The 27,196-nt window shown below is 32.1% G+C and overlaps 1 protein-coding gene across 4 annotated transcripts in view; it reads right to left on the minus strand.

Moving 5' to 3' along the window:
• Positions 1-27,196, minus strand: part of USP15 (ubiquitin specific peptidase 15) — a 107,573-nt gene that overhangs the window by 17,833 nt on the left and 62,544 nt on the right. The window contains exons 7-9 of one of the 4 annotated variants that reach the window (XM_024576440.3): positions 23,979-24,065; positions 17,740-17,884; positions 986-1,159 (exon numbers count right to left, since the gene is read on the minus strand). In XM_024576440.3, the coding sequence (XP_024432208.1) occupies positions 986-1,159; positions 17,740-17,884; positions 23,979-24,065 (406 nt within the window). Of the gene's footprint in view, positions 1-985; positions 1,160-6,081; positions 7,655-17,739; positions 17,885-23,978; positions 24,066-27,196 lie in introns of those variants that run through there. The other 3 variants (XM_053921224.2, XM_024576441.3, XM_024576442.3) reach the window with 3 other exon arrangements.

Here is a 27,196-nt window from a genome sequence, read left to right on the forward strand (position 1 = left end):
CCCGTATCAACTATTGGCATTTTTACAGTCATTTGCAGATATGATAACTACATAAATACACATAATCACGTAACTAAAAATATTTTTAAATAATATGTAAAGTAGAAATGCTGTCCTGAGGAAAGAATAAGGAAAGCATATGGTAAAGTTTTTTTTACAAAGAATTGGGAACCACTGTAAGATTAAAATTCAGTAACATTTCTGGGTCACTAGAAAAAAGTTACAAAGATCTCATTCAGTTTCTGTGTATAAAAAGAGGATGAATCTCATAGAGATAACAGGAATATTCATGTTGGCATATAATGTCCCTAGTCTTTGCAGCACTATGTATAAAAACCTGGAAGAAAAAAAGTCAGATATCAAATGCAAATTCACACAATTTTAAAAGACTAATATCTAGCAAAATGAAATTCATGAAACTAATCACAGGTAAGGGTTGAGAAATGGTTTGTCTGAACTAGTTTGTCCAAAGTTTAGAAAGTTATGCAGAAGTTTCTTTATTGTTGTTTTTTATTTTTAAAGAACTGATACAGTTAATAAAATGTTACCTAGATGTTCTATATGAATGCTATTTAAGATATTTGTATAAAAATGGCTGAAAATTGCTTATTCTCTTCAAAATTTTAATGACAAGTTAAACTACTTGAGATTTTATTGATTCTAAGAAGTAACCACTTTGAAAATAAGAATAAACTTAAAAGTTTAAGAATTATACATGAAATTTCATAGTTTTTCATTATTTCATTCCTTTCCTCCCCACTCCCCAGAGACTTTTAAAGACATTTTAAAACTAATCATCTGTCCCATCCCCCAGCTAGAAATTTAGTACCACAAATATTACTGTTTATCTATTTATGTGCTACAAAACCACTGCAGGGCTACAAACCACTGTAATAGCTATGATTTTTTCCCCTTTCCCCCAAAACCATTTTTGTCCTCTTGGGGGTGATATAGCCATCTCTGAAAATGTATTTACTCTACTAACCTTAAAGGCTCTAGGTGTGACGTAGCTAAATTTTCCAGACCACATTTGCTTGATCAATTCAGCATAAGATTTAGCTATTTCACCTCTCATTCCTAAGGGATTGTCAAAATTCAGTTCTTCTTGATACTTATCATTGAGGAAATATTCAGTAAGTGGAGGTGTATTGCTCAAACACTGCAAAGAATAAAATGTATTTTCAAGTCAAAGTAACCACACATGTTAAACATGTTAAAAATGAAGAGAGAAACAAATTGATTTGCCATAACATACAGAGAAAAATTTAAATTTTAGCCTCTTGCACTAATAAGTAAGTGGTCATATATAAATGCTCAAATGATGCACTCAACTATTCATTTCCCAAATTTCAAATCAATTATTTATAATAAATGGTAATACTAATATTTGTTGCTGTAAATTCTGCATTAATTTTAACCACAGCAAACTACCTGTTAACTGGGAGGGAAGCTCAGAGTTTTCTTTCCTTCTTTTACTTGATTGGTAGAAATTATGGATTGTCTACTCATCCCAGGCACCTGCAAATTAGCCTCAGTAGGTAAAAACTGAGATAAAGTGCAAGCATGAAATTAACTTAAAAGAGTATTTACTGCTTTCATGGTCAATTCCTTATCATAAAAGAGCAGCCTTTAAGTTTTCCATTTAGTCTACCACTTTCAGACGGAATAGTGCAGATTAGATGAACCTAAGAAAATAAACTTTTGTTATGTGAACTCTGGCTAAGTGTGTTCTTACTTCTTCAAGCTCTTCTTCAATATCATAATCCAATTTTCCTTTATGGCAAGATTAAAACTATAAGTTACTTCTCCAACTCTTTTCCATTTTGAATTAAATAATCTAGGATTTAAAATAGACAGCAGAAGTAGTTTTTCCACAATATTTTATTTTTGTTTAATTTAATCTTTATTGTGGTTTTTTTCCATTACCATTTAGTCCCCTTATACCGCCCTCCCCCCAGCACTCATCACACTGTTGTCCATGTCCATGTGTCCTTTTTCCTTTTCGCTCAATCCCTCCACCCACTAACCACCCTCCCTACCCCACTAGCTGTCATCTGCTCTCCATCTATGAGTCTGTCTCTGTTTTGCTTGTTAGTCTGGTTTGTTCATTAGATTCCACTTATGAGTGAAATCATGTGGTATTTGTCTTTCTTGAACTGGCTTATTCCACTAATCACAGGTAAGGGTTGAGAAATGGTTTGTCTGAACTAGTTTGTCCAAAGTTTAGAAAGTTACGCAGAAGTTCTCATAAGTTAGCATAATGTTCTCCAGGTCCATCCATACTGTTGCAAAGGGTAAAAATTTCTTTTTTATGGCTAAGTAGAATTCTACTGTATTTCAAGATGGGATAATTTAAAGTTGGTAACACCATATAATATAAACCTACTATAACTTTATCATTTAGAGGTCTAGAGTCATTAAGTGGGATATATAATGAATGACACAGACATATAGTCATATAGGTAACTTATGGTTTGCTGCAGGAAGATATCTGTCTTGGAGTCAGGTGGCAAAGTACTTTAAGTACAGTTGGTTGTAGATAAAGAAGAAGAAACCCACTCTTATGGGAACTTGAATTTATATTAATGGAAATCAGAGGTTTTCAAAGCTTGCTCACCACTCACTTGGATTAAGTTAAATGATCTTAATAGCCATGAAAGGTTCAGCCTGCTGAGTTCATGCTGATAACTGGGGTGCTATTAGCTCTGACTGTATACCCTGTACTGTTTGGCTAAAAGTCCGAAATTAAGCATATTCAATTTGTTAAAATAAATTATTGCATTCTATTCTGTGGTTTCAATTACAAGTCAATTTATGTTTACTCAATTAACCATAATATCTATTTTGGATTTTTTTATATAATAAAAATAACACTGTCCAAATTAGTAGTCTAGCCCCTATATCAAGGCAAGAGGGAAGGTTGTTTATAATATGAAATTTGTTGTATAATTCTTAAGCAATGAAAAATAATATAAACAGTTAAAAATATCTGGGGTGGGCTATATAAGCTTTAAAATCATTAACATGCCATTTTCAGCAGAAAAAAATTTTATGTGAGCAAGTAGAGGTAGGTTATAACATAGGAGGCAAACAGGGAAAGGATACTTTTCTACCTTTCTTCTTAACTCCTTTTAAATCTCAACCTTTCATAATGTTACACACCTTCTGAGTTTCATTTTCTCTTTTCCTTTTGATTGATAGGGCCAGACAACCCAGAATACATCACAGCTACCTAGTGCATAAGTGCCGTCACTTAGAAGTATTATCTGATTTATATAATGAGGATCAAAACTAAATAGTCAATGAAGCAAAGGAGAGGTCAGACAGCATTTCCAACAATTATCAATTCATTTTTCAAATCCTTATATTTGATCACAGCTCAGGGTTATACTAAGAATATTCCACTACTGTCTGTAACACAGTTACACAAAGAACCCAATTTATGGCTTTATGAAACACCTCAAAGAACTTAGTTGTACAAACTAATTCCTGAATGTCGCTTTCACGTAATTATTCACATGTATCCTTATCTTGCGAAGAGCTTCCAAATATAATTGAAAATTTCTTACGTTTTCTAGTAGTATCCAGAGTGATCTTTCTAAAATTTACATCTAATCATGTTCTTTGCTATAAACCCTTTCATAGCAATTTCAGATTAAAACCCAGCTCTTTAGAAGAGTCTACCTTTTCCACCCCTATAGCCTCATCCCTTGTCAATACTTTTGTTTTTAAAAACTCCAACCCAGCCTTGGCTGATTACTTGTGGCTCCACGTGTTCTCTCTCTGTAAGTTTGCAACATCACTCTGTCTATTTAAAATGTACCTTCTTTGTCTTGCTTCTACTAAGCCATCAAGATTCAGGTGTCCTGTCTGGGAAGCCTTCTTTGACTCCCGTACAGTGTTTCCTCTTGTGTTTTTCCACCTTGCTTAGCGCTCACTTTCATTACATCATTTATTTTATAATATACTGCAACTTTAGTTTTTAGTTTGTCTGTCTTGCCAAATGGACTGAGACCTCCACGGGAGCAGAAGTCATGATATACTCTGTATCCCCAGCACTGAGCTCCCATGTCCTTTGGCACTTAGCACGTGCACAATAAATGTATGCTTAATAAAAATGTTTTTGCCTATATTTACTAATGTATTTATCCTCTTGGTTTTTTTACTCTTTTCTTTCTATGTTTGGCACAGAGTACTCTAGTACTAACCAAGGCAACAACATATTTGCTTATAATAAATAATACCAAGTTTAAGTCCTTCTACCTGAATACTATACTAAAAGAAGAGCAGCACCTATTAACCCCCCTTTGTTGGACTTTCATTCAATTCACTATCATCTCTGTAGTGTGTCTGCTTGGAGTTTTAAAATGTCCCTGACACAGAGACTAGGGTTTATTTTCACAGTGACACATGACAGTTTGTAAATGAATGTAATTACAAGCTAAACAACAAAAAAACACAAATAGTTTTAATGATAAGTAAATTCCCATCAAGATATAACCAATATATTTTGAGATAAATCTTATGTTTAAACTGTTAAGTCCTAAATGGCCCCCAAAAGCACACTAATTGAACATAATGTTTTAAGAAACTTACAAGATACATTTTCTAAAAATTTATACAAACACATATATAAATACAGAAATTCAACAACCAGTTTAATTGTTCTACTAATGCAGAGAGCATAATAGTTTAACAACTAAACTGATGTCAGACTTTTCTTCCTCATCTTGAAAATACCATTCTTTTCTCCTTGAAAGTAACATTATTTTGTGGTGGGCACACATCTTGTATCACAGAAATGTACACTTGAGATGAGTTACTATATTCTTGAAATTATATAAAGACCAATTAAAATATAAAAAATTCTCATAACTTCTGACACAACTTTAACGGTACAATTGGAATACAGTTAAAACAACTAAAATATTTCCATGCCCCAGGTGGTATCAGTATTAAATGCCATCACTCTGGTAGAAGAAAGAAGGCAGTTCCTTACAGTTGTTCATGAAGCTTTATTTGTAATTTACGCAACTCATTATTAAATATTTTAACATGAGGCTGTCTTAGAAAAACAGCTTGCCAAATACAAGATTATTGGATATGTAGTCTGGTATCATTAAATATATTTAAAAGTAATTTTCATTAGTTCAATAATAAAAATCAAAACCAGAGTTTGAAGCATCTCTCTCAAAGATTCTTCTACTATAAAAAGTATCACTTTTCTATCTGGGACTGTTTCCCAAACAATTCCTTTCTTAAGACACATATACATCAAAATTCATACATGTGTCAACACAGGAACTTTCCTTTTTAACTTGTGAGATACTTTACTGAGTAATATAATATGGACTAGAAATCACATGCAATGTGTTTTGCCCAGGCAGATCTATCTTACCCTCAATGCTTCTTAAAACTGTACAACAGAACAAAAGTCATCCATTCTTAACATATGTGGTTTTTCTTAGCAGAAACTGAAAATATATACGAATGTATCATAAAAACAAAATAAATTATGTAAACAGTATTAATATGCTATTTTTGTGGCTACTTATGAGTTCTGTGACACTCTATGGGTCACTTATCACTTTGAACTTCGTCTGTTAATTCATTTGATTTCAACTGCCTGACATTGACAAATGCTAACAGTTCAGTATTATAGGGAGAACTAGCTCTTATAATTCATCACGAAAAAAAATTCCATCCACATATGAAGTAATGTGCCTGATCGTGCAATATACTATCATAAGTCACATTTTGTTTATATCATAGTTAGGCCTAGAGTTGGCTCTAAAAATGAGTGGAATTTTGTCAAATACCATGTTAAAAGTAAAGCAATAATCAGTCTAAAGAAAAAGATTCTGTACCAATAGTTATAGTTCTTAATGAAAAAGACAAAAAGAAAAAAATTTACATTAATGAACAGTAAAATCTACTCTTTAGGCTAAATATTTCTACATTTAAAATTTTTTAATGATCCCTAGGTAAGTTAATAATGTACAAAATTGACAAGAGCATTTGAAGACCTAAGGATTAAAAAACTAAATTTCGTATTTATTATATGGTAGACTTTTGGCATTCATTAATTTAGCCTTCGTGATTTAACGACTAGTTGCCTAACTGGAAGGTTCAGGACATGAGATGTTATGAAAAGTTGCTGATTCATAAGGAATGATGAAAGGGCTGGTGTACATGCAAGCCAATCACTTTGTGAGCGGACGTGACTGCTAAGTGTTCTTCAAAGTGGCTTTGTGGTTCTCTACTTGTGTTTACACATGAATATAAAATAGAAACTCTAAGTAATGAGTATTCTTGAATGTGAATTTGAATTGGGATCTTAAGACATATTCTTTGGTTTAATGTATTAAGACTGAGCCTTAATGTACTCCCCCCCTTCTTAGAATGTATTTATTCTTTAACACTCATCACAGCACCTCTTACAAATGTTATATCTTAGCACCTCAAGGAAGAACAAATATTCCTTCCTCTGGGAAAAACTCTATACCTTGAACTCACTTATACTGAATTTATCTTAAGAGCAGAGTCCATGTCTTATTCTCCTTTGTACCTCAGGATCTAGCGCAGTGCCTGGCACATACCTCAATAAGGTGCTGAATGAATGAAAACTTATATGGTAGAAAGATTAGAAGCAGTCCTTACAGAGACTGAGAGGAGAAGGAAAACACTTGACTGAAGAAATCTGAATTGCACCCTGTTATATAACTACAACCTATCTAAAAGTTCTACAATTCAAAATTAAAAGTCCAACTAATGCCTGAAGAGGCTTGCCTAATAAGGAAAATAACTAGTATTGTGAATGCCTCCAAAACTGTCAAGATAAATCCATATAAATAAAAGATATGTAAAGAAAAAATAAAAATACATTTTTATGAAGACCCTTTCCCCCAAATCTTCAATCTAGAACAAGACGTAAAACTTCTAAAGAGAATTCTTTTAAATAACAAATGTCTCACTGAGCAGACATTCTGCTACATAGTTCAAGGCACACAGACCTTTAACCACTGCCACCATGAGAATTTTTTAAAAATGCATACGCCATTCCACTATTTTATAACGTCTTAAGTCTCTGAGAAACTCTCTAGTTATAAATTTGCACCCTTAACCCAACTTCTTAATGTTAGAATATTATACAAAATAAAGTTTTCTTTCATTCTTTAATTATTTGGAAAAGCTACAGTGCTCTGCACATAAGCCTTCCTTATATGCACAGGCACAGATCCCGCTGCTCTTACATGATTTTCTTAAATTGCCCCTATTAAATAATTTTATCAATAAAACTGATGTTTCTAGAGCTCTCTGAAAAAAGTGACTCATAGTCTTAATTTTGTATTTCACTATAAAGTTCTACATAGTTTTTTAAAAAACTAATGAAGTGAAATAAAGTTCTACTATGTTGTCAAATCTCAAGTTGGTAACCAATGTTTTAGGAAATGAATAATTAGTAGCCATCCCAATAATTTGTAATGAATCTGGAATTTCCCCAGTACCTGGAAAATAGCCAAAGTAATCCCCTTCAAAAAGAGAAAGTTGTCTTTTGTAATGCTGAATATGAACCACTCCCTTTCTGTTCAGTTGCTCCAGAAGCCCAATTTTCAAGTGATCATGTATGCTCACTACTTTAGTAAACCGGTAACTAGAACAGGAAAGAAAACAAACTTAATTTTTGATTACCTAAAGCCTTTGAGTTGCATAACTCATTCTGCAACTGATCCAAATGTAATGCCCCTCACAACTTTTTAATAAAAAGTAGCTACACCTTCAACTAATCAATACCAAAAATAAAAACCCATTCTAAAATGAGGAAAACATTTTATTATGATTTAAAAAATAAAACCTGAAGTAATCCCTGGTTAAGATAATTTTAGAATACCGGAAATTATTTTTTCTGGATTTTAAGATTCGATGAATAAAGAATTTTCACATTTGCCATGTTACTCTTTTTCAATTTGTCATGACGAGAGTAAAAATATTCTGAAAAGGAACTATACGATCCTGAAGCATTCTGTTAATACGGGGATACTGGCTATAGTTCTGTAATTAAATAGATGAGGCAGGAAACTGATAAAGACTTTTACAATGATAAACTACAAATAGAAGCCTGCCCCTTCATCAAGTAGAATTTAAAAATGAGTTCTTTTTAAGACATCTGTTTTATCTTTTGTTACTTTTTCCCCTAGGAAAGGCAAATCTCAATATATTCGTAAGATAAATTCAGAAGCTTCATCACCTACTTTGAGAAAGCAAATACAACCATAGCCCTGGTTTTCTATTTTGCGTTGCCAAATCTCTCTTCAAGCTTTATTTAAAGAACATATTTAGGTAAATAAAATATGTGAATATAACTTTCCTTTTATTTATTTATTTTTTAAAATATATTTTATTGATTATGCTATTATAGTTGTCCAGTTTTCTTCCCTATATTCCCCTCCACCCTGAACCCCGCCTCCAACCAGCATTCCCCCACCTTAGTTCATATCTATGGGTTGTACATGTAAGTTATTTGGCTTCTACATTTCCTTAACCTCACCCTGTCTATTTTGTACCTTACTTTAACTATGTTTACTGCTCTTCCAATTAGTCAGTGAAAAGAGAACTGGCATATACTCTACTTAAAATACTGGAATTTTATATAAAGTAGTTTTAAATATAGTATTATTTAACCGAACAGGAATGTTGTAACATTTTAACATATATCATGAATACAGTCAACATGTATAAGGCATGAATAAAATTGAACTTCATTTAAAGTGCCTGCTGTCACCCTCCTCCTCAAAGTCTATGGAATTTCTTCTCTGCACAAAACTTGAATTCAATAAAGAATATTATGAAAACTCTAGAAAATACAAGAACTAACAGGAAACGTTTTGTTGGCTAGCAAAGAAAGGCCAATGCTCCCCCCCCTTCATCTATAGAACTGAGGAGGAGAACTCTGGTATGTCAAAAAGACTACTCTGTTATTTGCCATGAGTCATCGTGTAACTAGAGATATCGGTGTTAAAAAGCCACATTATGTAAAGACCATTGATTTCCATTTTAAAAGCTAAATGAAGACACTGGACAGAAGAACCACTTTCAAAAGAGATAAATTTGAAAACTTCTATGATAATGATTACACCAACAACAATGCTATAAAGTTTCTGGTATGTGTATTTCAATAAGGTTTTAAAATTACTAAACTATAACAGCAATTGTCTAATTTCTTTTCTTTTTTTTAAGTAACGGGGTATTTAATGAGGGATCTTAAGTTTAGATATTCACTTCATGGGAAGCTGCTAAAACCAAATGGTCCTAATAACATTAATAAACATAGGTGTAAGTTACATTTATTTTAAAATCTAAAGCTTATGAATTCAATTTTAATATTTAGTATCTTATCTACTATCCCATTAATAATGAAAAATTGGCTAATAGTGAAATGAATGCCAATATTTTAGGTAGGCAAGACAGTCAAAGGGTTTAAGAAAAAACAACAGTAGTTCCCATCAAGATGGAGGCAGAGGTAGGAACCATTCACTTCCTCACACAATCAAACAGGAGGATAATGACCAATCTAAAATCAATATAAACAACCAAAAGTGTGAGAAAATCAAACTTCATGGAACTCCGACAAACAAGGAATTAAAGAAAAAAATCAACCAGAACAACCAGACTGGTAAGGCAGCAGACTGCACTGCAGGACTGGTTGAAGGTGAAACTGAGACTGAGCTGACTGTGGACTTTGGGCGGTTGCCACGGTGGGAGAAACTCCCAGTGTCACACAAGAGTTGAAAAGTGGGCTAGAGCTGAGCAGGTAGGCCGCACTGTTCCCTCTCTGGCCCCTCCCACATAGGCAGCAGCACTGCAAGGAGGGTTGCCCTGCCCAGGTGAATACCTAAGGCCCTGACCCCTTACAACTTATCAGGTGCACCAAGACAAAGAAACATGGCCCAAATGAAAGAACAGAGCAAAATCTCAGAAAGAGAGCTAGGCAATAAGGACATAGCCAGCCTATTTGATGGAGAATTTAAAGTCCCGGTAATCAAAATCTTCACAGATCTGATAGAGCTTGGTCGAAAAATGAAAAAATAAATGAAGGATACCCAAAGTGAAATAAAGCAAAATATTCAGGGAACCAATAGTGAGAGGAAGGAAACCAGGACTCAAAGCAACGATTTGGAACAAAAGGAAAAAAATAAACATCCATCCAGAACAAAATGAAGAAACAAGAATTCAAAAAAGTGAAGAGTCTTACAAACCTCTGGGACAACCTGAAACACTCCAATATCTGAATTATAGGGGTGCCAGAAGGAGAAGAACAACAGCAAGAAATTGAAAACTTACTTGAACAAATAATGAAGGAAAAGTTCCCCAATCTGGAAAAGGAAATAGACTTCCAGGAGGTTCAGGAAGCTCAGAGTACCAAAGAAGTTGGACCCAAAGAGTAACACACCAAGGCACATTATCATTAAGTTACCAAAGATTAAAGACAAAGAGAGAATCCTAAAAGAAGCAAGAGGAAAGGAGACAGTTACCTACAAAGGAGTTCCCATTAGACTATCAGCTGATTTCTCAAAAGAAACCTTGCAGGCAAGAAGGGGCTGGAAAGAAGTGTCGAAGTCATGAAAAGGCAAGGACCTATATCCAAGAGTACTCTATCTAGCAAAGCTGTCATTTAGAGTGGAAGGGCAGATAAAGTGCTTCCCAGATAAGGTCAAGTTAAAGGAGTTCATCATCACCAAGCCATTATTATATAAAATGTTAAAGGGACTTATCTAAGAAAAAGAAGATCAAAAATATGAACAGTAAAATGATAACAAACACAACTATCAACAAATGAATCTATCTAAAAGAAAAGAAAAACAATGAAAACAAAAACTAAGCAAACAACCAGAACAGGAACAGAATCAGAGAAATGGACATTACACAGAGGGATTTCAGTGAGAAGGGGGAAGGGAGGAATAGGGGGGAAAAGATACAGGGAAGAAGCAGCATAATTAGTAGGCATAAAATAGACAGGGATAGATAAAAATGGTATAGGAAACAGAGGACTCAAAGAAGTTATACGTACAACGCATGAACATGAACTAAGAGGGGGATGGTGGAAGGGGAATAAAGGGAGAAAAATTGGGAAAACTATAATAGCGTAGACCACATTTTTGTTCCCTTTGGTTTTTTGGAGGAGGGCAAATTTGTAGTTACTATTATAAATTACAGATTGACACTTCTCATGTCTTCCTTTCCATTATAATTAAAAATCATTTGTACAATTATTAAAATTAACACAAAATACTTCAGTCTAATCATTTCAATAACTGTTATAAGATGTGATCACTGTAAGTAATCCTACCTCATAAGTATATTTATATTAAATTAGTATTGATCTTTTACAGCCAGAGTAATGTAAAACAATTCTGTATTAGAACCATATGCACTTATTTACAACTCCTTGAAATAACTCCTCTATTTCCCTGTATTCTATATTCATACCATTTCCTATTATAGAATTAGGGTCAGACAAAATATTTAAAAGTCACTATTATCAGAAAAAGAAGCATTAATCCTGGAGAAATTTGTATATTAATTCAGAAGAATGTGAAGAGCTCCCAAAAGATTGTGTGCCCCTGTATCCGAAGTTAAGAAAGGCATGTTTCCATGACAAAAAAAACCAAAACAAAAACCAAAACAAAAACCAAGTTACACAGGTGCAAGGCATTCTTTCAGAGAACAATCTCTCCCCCAGTTATAAAAATAAATACAGAGTTATGCTACATAAACTCTTCCCCAAAATAATCTGCCTGAGAATTCAGATTCTCTTTTATCACTATTTCCCTTTTAAATGGGATACTTCTCCCTTACCCTAGTTTAAACGATGGGAAAAGTAAAAACATCGGTATTTGTATTGAGAAACTGAATGGTTCTACTACAAGTAAGGTAGTTTCCCTGTATTTTATCAAAATGGAAAGAAGACCTGATCAAGTTGTCATTTGATTCTAATTTAAAATATTTTTGATGATAGTATGCCATGTAATTTTTGGCACATAATATGGAAGGAACTCATATAATTCAGTTTAATTTCTTGGATTAGATCAAAATCTGCTTTTGGAAAAAATACTTAAAAGTTTTACTCAGCCACATTCTCAGTTTATCAGCAGAAGCAATTCTCTTCAAGATCTTGTTTTAAAATTCTTATGTCTCAGGGTTTAAGCATTTCCTTTTTTTTTTAATGGAAACTATACTCATTTATTTAACTACAAGTTTGGTTAATTTGAGTAAAATTAGAAAGCTTCATGTTAAACTGGGCTTCCAAGAATTTGTTCCAATAAATGCAAAAAGAATGTCTTAAGGTGAGAGTAGAAAAGCATTACATTAAACATACTCAAAGTTATGAAATACTAGAACACAGAAAAAATAACTTCGGTAATGATTTTCTCACTGTTTTTACAATAAAATGAGAACCTAGTTTTTTAAAAGAATGTTATTTCTGTGTAGTATTATTCATTCTCATTAATTAAGTCTTTAAAAAAAACTTTAAAACTTTCTATTTAACATTCTTCTGAATTTACTGAATAAATTTTTTCCTAACCCAAGAGACCATAGGAAAAAAGTGACTTTAAAAAATGCATGGAATCACAGCTGATTTAACACTGTATGACAGGAATAATAGGTCCTTGATTACAATCATTTTTTTTCAATGACTTTCTAGAGTCTATTTAAGAAGCCCTATTAATTCCAAGTAAAAAGTTTGAAAACAACCATCTTACGCCATGCTGCTTTCCAGTAGAAAAGACCATATCACTCCCCTGCTTCAAATCCATTTGAAGAGTTGCTTCTTCCAGGAAGCCAATCATAAGCCTCCTAGGCCTTGACAATGAAAAAGACAAGGTTGGAGTGCTCCTGAATCTACTCAACTAATGGTAATTAGAATTACATCCAATTAGAAAGAACTAGACATTTTCTCAATGGAGTAATACATTTAGGGCACTAGAAAACTATTTTGTTAACTGTACCATGGGGACATGGTGGTGTGTGCCTGCAATCATAACTGCTCAGGAAGCTGAGGGCAAGGAAAACCTAATTCAAAAATTTTGAGTTCCTTGTAGATTGAATACTCATACACAGTTCCTTGTTATTATATCTCTTGCCTAGGGAGAACTAAACCAACACAGTTCAGAAAATTTATCTGATAAATACCACTGTTGAATAATACTAAGTGAAAAAGAAAAGTACATTCAATTCTTTCTTCATTTACTAAGTCCAGCCAAGGTGGAAGAAGACCTGTAAATAAGAACATATATAGGGGCTATGGAATTTAGAATTTTTCCAGAGTCACTCTGCTTAACTCCTTGAGTTTAAAAACACAAAACAACAACCTAATACATACCTAATTCTTTTATGATGTGTCAGTCACTATCCTAGCACCTTTATATTCATCAACTTACTTACTACCCACAAAACCCTTAATGTATAGGTACTATTTTTTTCCTCATAGGAAAAATGAGTTATAAAAATAACTTGCGTAGGATAACACAGCTAGTAAGTATGAGAGACGTGTTTAATCCAAGTAGTGTAATTCCATAGTCTGTGCTCCTAATCTGTATTATTTTTTTAAAACGATTTTATTTATTTATTTTTAGAGAGAAAGGAAGGGAAACAGAAAGAGAGGGGAAGAAACATCATTGTGTGGTTGCCTCTCACACGCCCGGCACTGGGGACCTGGCCCGAAACCGAGGCATGTGCCCTTACTGGGAATCGAACCAGTGACCCTTTTGGTTTGCAGGCCAGCACTCAATCCACTGAGCTACACCAGCCAGAGCTGTATTATTAATTTTTGATGTGTTCTTTTCTTTTTTCTAGCCAGAATATGGTTTTTAAACTATTCTTTAAAGAAGATCCCATGAGAATGTTTCTTGGGCCATTAAGTAAAGTAACAGAAAGCAGATGGGACTCTGGGCACTTCATCTAACCAAAGCAATTTCACTTCTGTTTAAATGTAGACAATACAAATAAACTTCTCACAGTAATAATTAATAATCTTTGTAAGATCAGAATCTATTGTCCAAAAGCATCTCACAATTTTGACCTTAGATATTAACTTGATAAGTTGAAACTATATGACAGTACTACACTCATCAGAGAAACAATACAAATATCTTTATATCAGAGAAAATCTTAAACACCAATATAATTAAATTGAATAACAACATCAAAACACACTGAGATTGGTGTTGTTTAGTTTTTAATAATGAGTAATCAAAAGATTTCATTACTTTAAGGCTATTGATGGGTTAAGCATAACCCGCAGTCACATAAAAAAAATAGGTTTACTTTTCATACTCATTTATTTTTAGATATACCAATACCATCTGATGTAAAATGTCCACTCACATTTTTAGGATTACTAAATTAACTTAAGAAATTACATTAAAATTTAAATTATCAGTATAAATGTTATTTCGTAACATTTTCTGATGTTCATGAATTGTCTACTATTTCACTGAATTTATAATAAAACTTGGGGAAAAAACTACTCTATTAGTTATCTTTTATCATTTTCATCTGTTGACCTAAGAACTTACATGTGTGTTTATAAAACAGAAAAAAGGCTACTACCACCATTTTATATTCCCTCTTATTTTGATTTTTCAGGTTGAGAGCTTACATGTAAATCAATTAAAAACCAAGGAAGATTTAAGAAAATAAAACTGAAGTACTAGTTTTTTCTAATTCTGGATATTGATTAATAGTCAAAAGTAGCAAAAATAAAAACTCATATTTTCTCATCTCTAATTGCTTAGAGAGTTTTATTTTAGAGAAATACAATTTCCAACCAAGATACAGACATAAAATATATCCACTGCTTAAAATACTTCACTGAAATTTCATTAAAATTTTTTTACTTTATGATTATAGCCAGAAAATAACAAACTATCACCCTAATAAACCTCACCCTCATGGTGACCTCTCAGCTGAAATAGTACTTGTGAAGGTGAAACATAGTAAGAGAGGGACAGCATTACCTCTACCAACTTATATATATATTGTAATGAAATTGCAGTGAACAGTAGCAAAAACTAATAAAATGAAGTTTGACACCTTAAAAGACATATAAGAGGCTCTGGCTGAGTAGCTCAGCTGTCAGAGCATCATCCTAGTATGACAAAAGTGTGGGTTTGATCCCTGGTCAGAGCACATATGAGATGCAACCAAAGAATGCATAAATAAGTTCAATGACAAATTGATTTCTCTCTTTTTCTCTCTCCCCCTTAGTCTTTCTCTCTAAAACCAATAATAATAAAAAAAGTTAAAAAGAAGTTAAATGTCAAACCTAGCTCAATATAGCTGACTAGAAGATTTAATTTTAAAATCTTTAAAATTCTATTTAATTATTTATTTAGAGAGAGGGGAAGGGAGGGAGAAAGAGAGGGGAAAGGAGGGAGGAGGCGAGTGAGAGAAACATCAATTGGTGGCCTCTCACAGGCGCTCAGGCAGTGGCCTTAACATACACCGCAGGCACGCACCACAATCAGTAATTGCGTAATCGAACTGATGACCTCTGGCTCTGTGGGACAATGCCCAACCAACTGAGCCATACTGGTTAGGGTGAATATTTAACTTCAATACTCATTTTTGAGAAATTGCAGTTAATCATATGGAAACAAACAGTATATGGACTATATCAAAGGCACAGGAAACTAGAATGCAGTATTGTATGAAAGATTAGCATGAACACTCTTGTTTTCTTCTGAAAGACTGAAGTATTTATTGCCTATGCTGTTAAAATATTTTCTTAATCCTTATGAAAAAGCACCAACATTGGTTTTCTATACTAGAATACTAAACATAAAGTCTCTAGAACCAAAGTAACTTTGACTGTTTATATGAAACATCTTCCAGAGACGGTACTAAAGATTATTTTCAGTGATCAGGCTGAGTAGTCCAACAGATATACAAAAAAAAAAAAAAATTACAACTTATCTGACCCATCCCTATACCTGAAGTCTCAACACCAACACACTTTACTTTGTTATCTAAGTATAACTATAAGGATAACATGTTTTGGCTTGCTCTTCTCAGATGAGTTCCCTTTCCCCTCTTCCAGAAAAATAAAAATAAAAATGTAATTGTTTATTTACTTAGTGCTAGGATCCTAGAAAAAACAATTTTGAGTAAGATAACTCACGTTAAGGTATAGACTATATTACTCATCAAAGAAGGTTTAAAGAAAGAGTTTATTAATTTACACAGTATCTGCTGAACAGATAGGCTATTTCCTGAGTTGTTCAAATGTAAACCAAGAAATCAGAAAATAACCAATTATGATTACATTTTTAAAGACTGCTAACCCCTGGTCTGCAGAGTTATGACAGTTTAATTCTAATTTCCCAAGAATGCTACAAAGACAATAGTTAATTTAGGGAACAACTGGATTAACAATAATGTACAAAAAGATTTATTTAGAATTTTTGATGGTGTGTTAAAAAATTCTAAATTCAAAATTCAAAAATTCTAAATTCAAAATAGGATGTGTATCCTATACTTTTCTCAGAGTCAAAAAGATATGCAATAATGTCCTTAGTAATCCATACTCTGCACTTTATCTTTTTTAATATATAATCTTTATCATATATATATATATATATATATATATATATATATATATATATATATATATATATTTCCCATTGCCATTTAGTCTCATTATACTCCATTCCTCCCAGGAATCACCACACTGTTGTCCATGCCCATGAGTCCTGGTTCCTTTTTGCTCAATCCCTCCATCCCCTAACTGCACCCCTGCCCCCTCCACTAGCTGTCATCTGTTCTCCACCTATGAATCTGCCTCCTAGGCACAGGAGATTCAGTATTAAATATGAATAGAGAACAGAAAAAATGGCAGATTTAGAAATAAAAATTCAGAAAAAAGAGAAGACTTACCAGAAAAAATTTTAAATATCAGAAACAGTATACCATTATTGTGGGCTTTTGAAAAAGAATTTTATTTGTGAAAGGGGTAGTAAAAAACCAGCTCTAATTTTATACATAGTGACAGTGATATTAAAATATAAATGGATCTTGTTACTTCAAAATCCATCAAAGACATAAATATTTAACAAGTTATGTTGGAAGAGGGTATAGACAGCAAGAAAAAAAGGGAAGCTCCATGGAGAGACAAAGGGTAAAAAAGAGCAGTGATCTCCTGTACCCCCAAATTAAGGATCTTTAAGAGAAAGTGATGTGTTAAAACATGTATCTAAAAGGAGGTCCATAAAATTTTCTCATTTTAAAAATCTTAACTTCACAGTACGATTAAAAAAGATTTAAAATAATTTTATTTAGAGTTAGGGGACTGGTGACCATAAAATATTTATTCTCTAACATTCCCACCAATGTCCAAAAATACCCGAGACTTCTATTCAATATGCAGAGATCTCACTAGCTTTCTTTTCAGAGAGTCCTAAGTTTTCTGTTTGGAATTACATTGTTGCATGAAGTGATATTTAGTCTTCTACTATGTGGTAATCAATCATATGCCACCTAATTGAGGAACAAGATACTGATATTCTACTACCAGCACTAGAATGAATGAGTCACATGTGTGTGCTTAAATATTCCATGTAAAAAGAAACTCTCAAAGCACATATAATACTCATAATGTGAAATGTAAAACCCAACTCTACTCTTCTTGTAACCCTGATTTCCATGAAACATACGAGTTTCATATTGTTTGGAAATACCTACCTGAATAGCCGAGTTCATGAAACACGTGTTTCCCAAGTTACTTAGGCCACAGAGGCCTGGCTGCTCATTGTTTCTTCCAGGTTCTGAATAATCATAGTTCTTATAAGCAGTATATGATGGGAGACAATAATTTGAGTTTTTCACACTGGAAGAAAACAAAAAATATTTTTCACAATGCACCCAATTATTCTACATAGTTATAATGAACAGAGTATTTTAAATGTATTGAGGTAGGTGGTCAATCATTAAACTTTTTATAAAGCACTTGACTCAAGTTCTTCTTAAGACATAAACCTAAATCAAAATACTCTATTAATTAAGATACTACTCATACAATCAACAAACTCACTGTGTCATATACCACACCAACCAAAACAAACCACTATTATATCTTTCTACCCTTGATTAACTGGAGCAGCTTCATAGCTTGCCCCATTCTTCATTGCTCCATCAAACTTAAAACATTCAGATTTTAAACACCACCCGCAGCAATAAATCATCTCATTTATGTCCCTTTTACATCCTGCTACTGTTAAGAGAACAGTAGAAACATGAGGAGTTGTACTTTCGTTACAAGTGAGAGCAGAATTTACAAGGCCTTTGTGACATAACTGTTCTAAAGATTCTATTTATAGTTTCTATGCTAGACTAGCAAAATCTAGTATTCAAAAGTGGAAAAAAGCCGGGGGAGATCAGGAATGCAAAAATAAAATGATTCTAAGCAAGTACATTCCAGTATTATTTGGCTTCTCTATTAGTTAGAATAATGCAGTTTATTTAACTAGATAAATAAAACCTCAGGATAATTTGTACTATCAGTATAATAAATACTAATCCTAAAAAAACAATATAATCTTCAATCTTAGTGAATCAAGGTAATTTTAGAAAAAAGAAAAGCCAGTAAGTGAAACATATTTTCTTTTCTTTCTTAAAAATATACTATTTATTTTTAGAGAGGGGGAGGGAGGGAGACAGAGATGGAGAGAAACATCCATCGTTGGCTGGACCTGCACCCCAGGCATATGTCCTAACCAGGAACTGAACCAGCAACAACTTTTTGCTTTGAGGGATGATGCCCAACCAACTGAGCCACACAGTTCAGGGACCCTCTTTCTGTTTACATGTAAAAAATAATAATTTCCTGGAAAAGTACGGTTTCTCCCTTAACTTTTAACAGATTATCTTATAAAATATTTATGATGGATACTTTGTATATAATTCAAAAACATACTTTCAATTTTTTATTTCATTAGTACAAACCTGAACAAGACTCAGTGAGGTCATTCGCTAAAAGCAGATGATGATGCAAATAAAAAGCAAAAAATATTACAAATAAACATGACAATGTCAATTTTTTACAATTTTTTAATGATATTTTTTAAAAGTTGTTTTTACTTTTATTTTCAAATACGTTGTATTGTAGCTTCTATACTCCCATTTCATTATTTTAACAGCTTAAGCGGACTGTGCCACAGCAGTTCTATCAAAGCCTCTGGTAAACACACACACACACACACACACACACACACACACAAACTCACCCCAACAAGCGAAATAGGTAAAACACACAAAACCACATCAACCAAAATTACACGCTCAATGCTAGCCACTGATATTTTTACATTTAAGAAAACATACCCCTCCATTAAAAACAAAAAGACTGATTCCCTAAAAAAAACAAGCCACCCTGGTATTAAACAAAAATAGAAGCATCCAAAGAAATATAACCTTGATCATCAAATTCAGAATTGCTAGTCTTGCAGCTATAGGCACATTTAAACTTAAAAAAAAAGGTATGAAGCAAATAGAATTCAAGCGTCTTCTGGTTTTTACAGATCATTATTAGCCTTATAATTAATACTTTATTTTATATTTCCAGTAATTAATAAGTACAAGGCAACTATTAGCAATTCAAAATATGTTCACTCAATGAGTGATGACTGAATTCTTGAATCTAACTTCAAAGACATGCAACAAAAAATTGAATCCTATTTTTTAAAAAAATTTCTCTAAGTGCTAAAAATCAAGGTTGCTATATACTAAGAAAGAGTCAAGACCTGTATTTTGTACACATTGTACACATTAAAAACATGTATTCTGAGTATTAAAATATAAAATTTAAGCAGTCTATGAGTATACAGGGAAGGTATGCCCCAGTGCACACTCATGCCTACACCTATACACATGTATGCACACACATGCACATACACAGGTGCAAGTAAAAAGACTTAAAGCACATTAACATGCTTATTCCATAAGTATATATTCAGTTATCTGTCTCTCCCACACATAACACAAATGGGTGCTGGAAACTCTCTATTCTCTGTGGCAACAGGATGCAATGTGCTGCAATAGCTTTTCCTATTTACTGAGAAATGAACAAAAAACTTATTTACAAATACAGTTTTTGCTTTTGTCTTTTAAAACCTGAATCCTTAAAGAATTTCTACATTTTAGTTTAAGTGACAGGGTAAGTATAAGCGATTCCCAAAGATTCAGATTGTCTAGATGCACAATGACAAAAAGTGACGAACTTAAAATACTTTAATACTATCTTGATCGGTCACGTAAAATCTACATTTTATGTGCTTTCTAAATCAAGTTTTAAAGTATGTAATAGGAAATACCAAAACCAGCAGTTCTTTAAATACTTTGACAAAGGACATGGAAACTTAGGCTTGAAAGACAGCTTCTATTTTTTCATGACTATTTCTGCATTTTTTTTCCCAAAAAAGAATATGTGAGTCCTCCATCCTATAAAGCTATGCTACTTCAAAAATAAATACGATTGCCATTAATCTTAATGGAAATTTAAATACTATACTAGATTAATTCTATATTTTAATTCTATCACCTTAAATATAAATTAAAAATGTAACATTTTTTGTAAAATTGAGCCCTTATCATACAAAAATTTCAGATTGACTTTTCAATTAGCACTTACGTTTGACATTATAAACATTATACATCTATAATTTAATCCTCATAACTATAATTATGCTCACTTTGCAGTTAATGAAATGACACTTGCAGCAAGTAGCTTGTTAAGAGCCAGATGGCTAGCTAGTTCTGGCACTCTCCAAAATCCATGTCCTTTTCCTGGCTTAATTACTTATGGGGAGTCATTTCCATTTCAAATAAGAGCTTTAAATGAATTAACAGAAAAATAGAAATGTATTCTGATGTGGAATGCTAAGAGTTGAGGCAATGAATACATTGAGAAGATTTTTGAAAGGCAGTATTGTATCAAGGCAAATGTAGCAAGAGAGAAAAATGCAGGCAACAAAAAAAAGAATGAATTTGGTACATAATAAAGATGTTCTTAAATTATAATTAGGGCAAGAACAAATGCTGTATGAACTAACAGGTAAAATAACTACATAGGGTAAACAAACAATATTCCAGCAACTTGTTCTTCAGAATATTAGTCCTTTATAAAATCTTTATTAAACATAAATAATTCCAAGTTTACTTTGTTATTACCTTTATAACCAATATTTTTATTTCTAGAGATGGAAATGGCCTATCTCAGTATTGTATCAGTTTAATTCAAATCTTAAGTTTGTAAATACATTTCATATGAACGTATTAAAACTACTGACTTTAATATATACTTTTACTTGTAAAATATCTCCACATATGTAGTTTCAAAATGCCCATAATCTAAAAAGGTTCTTATTCACTTTACATATTTTTAATTAAAGGAACTATGCTATTTCCATTTGAAGTCTTAAGCTGCTACTTATTTCCACAAATTGGACAGAAAATTAAGAAATAAATTTTAGGTGAAATAACAGTTAAGATATTTATGATAATAACATTTTTTGAAAATGGAAAAAATACTTTGCATATTATAAATATTTAAATTTTACTCCTTATTAAAAAAGGCAAGCATAACTTTTAAGCATGGTGATACCTCAGCAGCTACTCGCTTAAGTTTTCCTAATATGAAAGCAGTATTTTAGTGCCTAAAATAGACAAATGTAAATAGTTAAAAATATAATCTAGTCATAGGAGTAGAGTCATTAGTTAATCATGGTTTAAAAAATAAGAGGACACTCCAATTCCTTTCTTAATATTGTCTGCAGTCAGAGGTTTTGAGATCAGATTTTACTGTCATATTTTTACTATGAAAGGGAAGTAAGACAAAACAGAAACACACCGGACCACATACACTAACATAGCGACTCTAGTCAAAATACAGTCCCTGTTCAATAGTCTGTCTACAATGTTAAAAATCTCTCTAAAGAATAACTACAAATACATGTTATACCTGGAACTGAATTATTTTATAGTAAGTATCGGAGACATCCTCAACTGTAGAAACACAAGTAATATTTTATCTCCTATATAAAATTACTTTTGATAAATGTAATCATATAAAACATAAAGCAGATTAAAAGAAAATATTCTTTTTAGTCTTTTACCTGTGGATAAACATTTTTAAAGAGAACATACTATAGTGCAATTTTGGATATTCACAGTGTCTTCATATTTCATTATTATACTACAATATATTATTTATTACACTATGGTGCACATATCTTTTTATGAATTACTGAAATAAGGGAATGAATGTGTTAAATCTTAACACATATGGCAAACTCTTCTCTAGAAAAGCTGAACTAATATTTCAACCAAACAATCCTTATATAGATATTAATGACTTAATTTTTCCCAATGAGATCGAGGCCAGATAAAGTGGATGGAGATCTCTACGGCTTTAATTTGCAAACCTTTAGTTACTAGTGAATTAGAACATTTAAAATGTTTATATATTTTAATTCTTTTATTTTTATTGCCCAGCTGTATCATTTGCCCATTTTCCTAATTGTCTTAGAAAATTTCTCACTGATTTTTATGAACTTGATATATTAAGAATATTAACCCTTAATATTTCATTTGCAGCAAGTATTTTTTCCATTTATTTGCCTTTTAATTTTTCTGTATTTGACGAAGAATAATTTAATTTAAAGTTTCAAAGGAAAATTATCAATAACGATTCAATTTTCCCTACATTTCCTGGCTAACTTGGTCCATTCTCCATCACTCTTAGAATGCTTTCTGATTACATTAAACTCATTTACATATAAAGGTCTACTTCTGGAAAGTCTTTTCTAGTGCACTGATCTGTAAGTGTATTCGTGGGTCAGCAGTACGCAGTTAGGATTCTCGTATCTTTATAATAGGTTGTGATATTTAGTAAGATGACTCCGTTCTCATATCTCCTTTCCAAATTATTTTGGCTATTCTTATTATATATTTATAAACCAGATGCATGTTTAAATAATTTTGTCAATTATCCCCATGCTCCCCCTAAAAAGGAATTTTATGGGAAAACTAATTAAACCTATACATTCAATTAATGGTGTTATTATAAAGACTATTCGTTCAACAGGTTTAGTCATTTTGAATTTACTCTTTGGGATAATCAGATGCCATTTATGAACTAGATAGGCAATACAGATATTTAACTACATATATACTGTTAATACATAAACCACAATGTACTTAACCAAGAAATAAAAAGAAAACAGTCATGTCTGGATTAAAGTTCTTCCCATAATATGACTGGACTAATTAAAATAAAGCTTTCTTTTTATCCTTTTCTATAAAATAAAAACCATGCCAATTTTCTAGGTAATACACCCATGTCAGAGGATCTGGTAAAGCCCAAGAGATTTTCAACTTTTTTTCTTTCAGCAATAAAGCACGCACTTTCACTAACTTTGATAAATTCCAAGATTCTGAATATTATTCAGGATGGGGCAAGGAACCTGTTTCTCTGAATATTTTAAAAGAAAAAGTGATTGCCTTTTTAATGAACGTAAAAACTTGTGTATGCTTTACAGTTGTAAATCACTGATAAACACTTTAAAAAAATATTATGTATTGTAGGTGATTACAAATCTAGTTCTAAAATGACATCTGAAATGTACATTCCTTCTAAAAAACTGAATTCTAACAGATTTCTATATGTATTTCAGTAAGTATTTAGAATGTAAAATTCTAAAAGTGGTTTATTTCTTTTAGTAAATTACTGCATTAAATCAAGGAAAAGTTTATAATGTGTTCTTTCCTGAGAAGTTACTCCTAGAAGATCTGACCAGTAATTTAAAAAAAAAAAAATCAGTTTTAATGCATTAAGACTTTTATCCTAAATTTTAGATACATGAGTTTTTTTGCAACCACAATAGGGCGATCAATTAAACAAAGAGTTCTTAAGAATCAGTGCTTACTTTCTGTTGTTGATGTTGTTATAATTATTTGATAGAGATGAAGGAGAGATCTTTGGTAAAGTTGAAAAATTGGATGCACCTGGGGACCTTTAAAAATATGAAAATGTTAAATTAGATAAAAATGCGGAATTTTGAAATTAATTATGAAATAAAGAAAAGAACCAATAGATGACAATGTATGTAGTAAATGAATGCTGGAAAACAGATTTATGAGTAAAATCACTATATATCTTTTGGTTTTCAATTTCCAATGTATTCTTTTATATAAAAAATAATAGTACAAAGGGAAGTACTTTCAAAAGGGGTTTATGATATTAAATATACAACTTGATATTATTCCCAAAGATTTACTAACCCAATAACATTATGAGCTCAGGTAACCACAATGAATATATTATAATAAATAATTTCCTTAAATGAATATAATTAAAATATTTTTAAGGAAACATAAATAAAGCCCATTTTGTGTCTCAGTAGGTGCCATGGTATCCTAATTATATATATTGGAACAGAGATACCTCTGATATACCAATTCTTTAAAATGTAGGGAGCAGAAAGAGAGCAGCATAAGAATTCAAAACATAATCCCAGAAGTAATATCTGGCCAAAGTTATCTCTGCAAACACAGAAGAGACATAAATATGACTGTATGTTGCATACCTCACTAATTCAGAATCTTTTGGGGGAAATCTCAGTTATTAGCCTTTAATCAACTAATGCTTTACAGGCATTAATTTAAAGGCATTAACAAATCCACTATAAAGTACTTAGAAGTCAATAAAAGATTTAATTTCCATTTTAATTTTATAAACAAGTTAAATTTACTAGGCAACATTTAGCCATGGTCTGTAAAAAGACAACTTTCAGTCTAGTATCTCAGTCATCATAAATTCTAAATTCGTGAGGCCCAAAGTGATCAGTTTTTTAAATTATTTTATTTCCTCTACTCATGTGCTAATGAACAATGAAATGGCCAATGGGCAGGAAAGTACAGCTTTCAGTAAACTGCACTGCTTTAAATCTACATACTTGGAAAACGTTATGCAGAATAAATGGTGGGTAATAAAATTTCTTACATATAAAATTTTTAATTTAATTTTTGACATTTTATATATTATAAAATCTTGGTAAAATTTTTTCTTCATTTTAAAGGAGGTTTTTTTTGTTGATGCAGGCTGTATATAGGTAGATTAAATTAAGACTTCTATTTCGGTGCCTTTCTGAACAGAACACCCTTACAACCAACCAAATTTTAATATAAAACAAGGTAGAGGACCTACTTAAAAGGTCATTTAATAATCCTAATATTTTAAGGTATACTAGTTTTAAAATATTAATAAAAATAGGAGTATTCAGGCATTTTCCCTTTATGTTTGGAATGCTAAATTAGAAAAAAACCCTACATTTATCAGACATTGAGGTATAATAAATTAAGGAAGTTCATTTTTCAAAATGTGACCTGTTCAACTGTAATTTAATTTAATTCATTACAACTTTTCAGGGATATAGATATAAACCAATATGTATGCATGGATTTTACTTATAGCAAAAATTACAGAAATAAAGATAAATCACATCATCCAATAAAGTGGCTGAGGTATGTATACAGGGTAAAGGTAGGTTTTCAGTTGTTCATATGGAAAATAATAAAGTAATTAATAATATAGGAATAAACTGTTTTGTGTACTCATAACTATAAACCTACTTTTGCCTCACCCTGTATGTTATTCTTTTTCTTTTTCTGTCCGTCTGTGGCCTTTTTACTGTTCATTAACAACTCTATCCAAGGATACTATTAGAAGTTTCTATGAAATTAATTAAAACATTCAAGCATTGATTAAATGCTTACCAAGACCTCACCCTTGGTAAGCAGCAGGAATACAAAGACAGACATAGTTCCTGACTTCAAATAGCTCACAAATTAATGAAAGAAAATGACACATAGGCAAAATAACTATAAAACAGTATAAAACCTATGACAAAATTTAAAATTATAACAGAATATAAAATTTTGTGGGTAGTAACATGCAGTAATTTTAAAATTATGTGCACAGAGGGGTAGGGAGAACTGAGAGTATTCCAGGTAGAAAGAACAGCACATGCAAATGTAGGGAACTAGAGATATTACAAGGTGTTTGGGGAATTAATAAATTCAGCTTGGCTGAAGGAGTAGGAATAATGTAGCGATAGGAAGAGAAGTTAGTAAGGTAGGTATGATAACAAAGGATCTTTCCTGTTCTATGAAGGAATCTGGATTTTATCCAACTGTACTAGGAGAAGTAGAAAGATTTTAATAGGGTATCAACGTAATCAGATTTGTGTTCTTGAAAGGTAACTCCTGGAGAAAAGAAAGACACTTAAGATTGGAAGATCATTTAGGAGACCATAAAAATAACAAAGGTAAGAATTAATAAAGCTGGGGCTAAGAGAGTGGAATGGCAGGGGCAACATGTCTTGAATGTTTAGGAAATGCTTCTCCAAAGTACAGTCCAGGGGGCTCTAAGACCCTTTCAGGGTGGCCATCTATGAGGTCAAAACTATTTTCATAACAACTCCAAAATGTTATTTGACCTTTTTCACTGGATGAATAATTGCAATGACAGTATAAAAAAAATGCTGGGTAAAACTGCTGACATATTAGCATGAATTAAAGCAGTAGCAGCAAACTATACACTAGAATCACTGTATTCTTTACTACATGCCCACCCCTGGAGTAGAAAATAGTTTCCCTTAATAATATGCATGTTGAAAAATAAAAATTATTAATTTTATTAAATCATAACCCTTATCTTCTTTTAATATTGTGTACCAAATCAGGAGGTTTTCAAGAAGCACACCTGCTACATACCAAAGTAACATGGCTGTCATGAAAAGTAGTGTGATTATTCGAATTTCAAGCACACTAGCCCCTCCTCTCAGGACACCACTCTTTTACATAAAAGGCTATCTGGTAGACACTTTCTCAAAAATACAGGAAGGGGGCCTGTAACTCCAAGGAAAACAACTTAAAAGTATTTGTTGACAATGATCAAATTCAAATGTTCAACCAAAAAAACAGAACTTTGGAAAACTTGACTTGGCCATAGTGAGCTTGATAACTTCCCACTACTCCAACTTTTCTCACAAAATTGGTGATGTTTTAACAAGTGTGATTTTTAAAATGTACTGTATAATGAAATATATCATCATTTGGAATACCAGCATTACCCAGTGAATCA

Source organism: Desmodus rotundus, chromosome 3 (genome assembly GCF_022682495.2).
Source record: "Desmodus rotundus isolate HL8 chromosome 3, HLdesRot8A.1, whole genome shotgun sequence".
Lineage (NCBI taxonomy): Eukaryota > Metazoa > Chordata > Mammalia > Chiroptera > Phyllostomidae > Desmodus > Desmodus rotundus.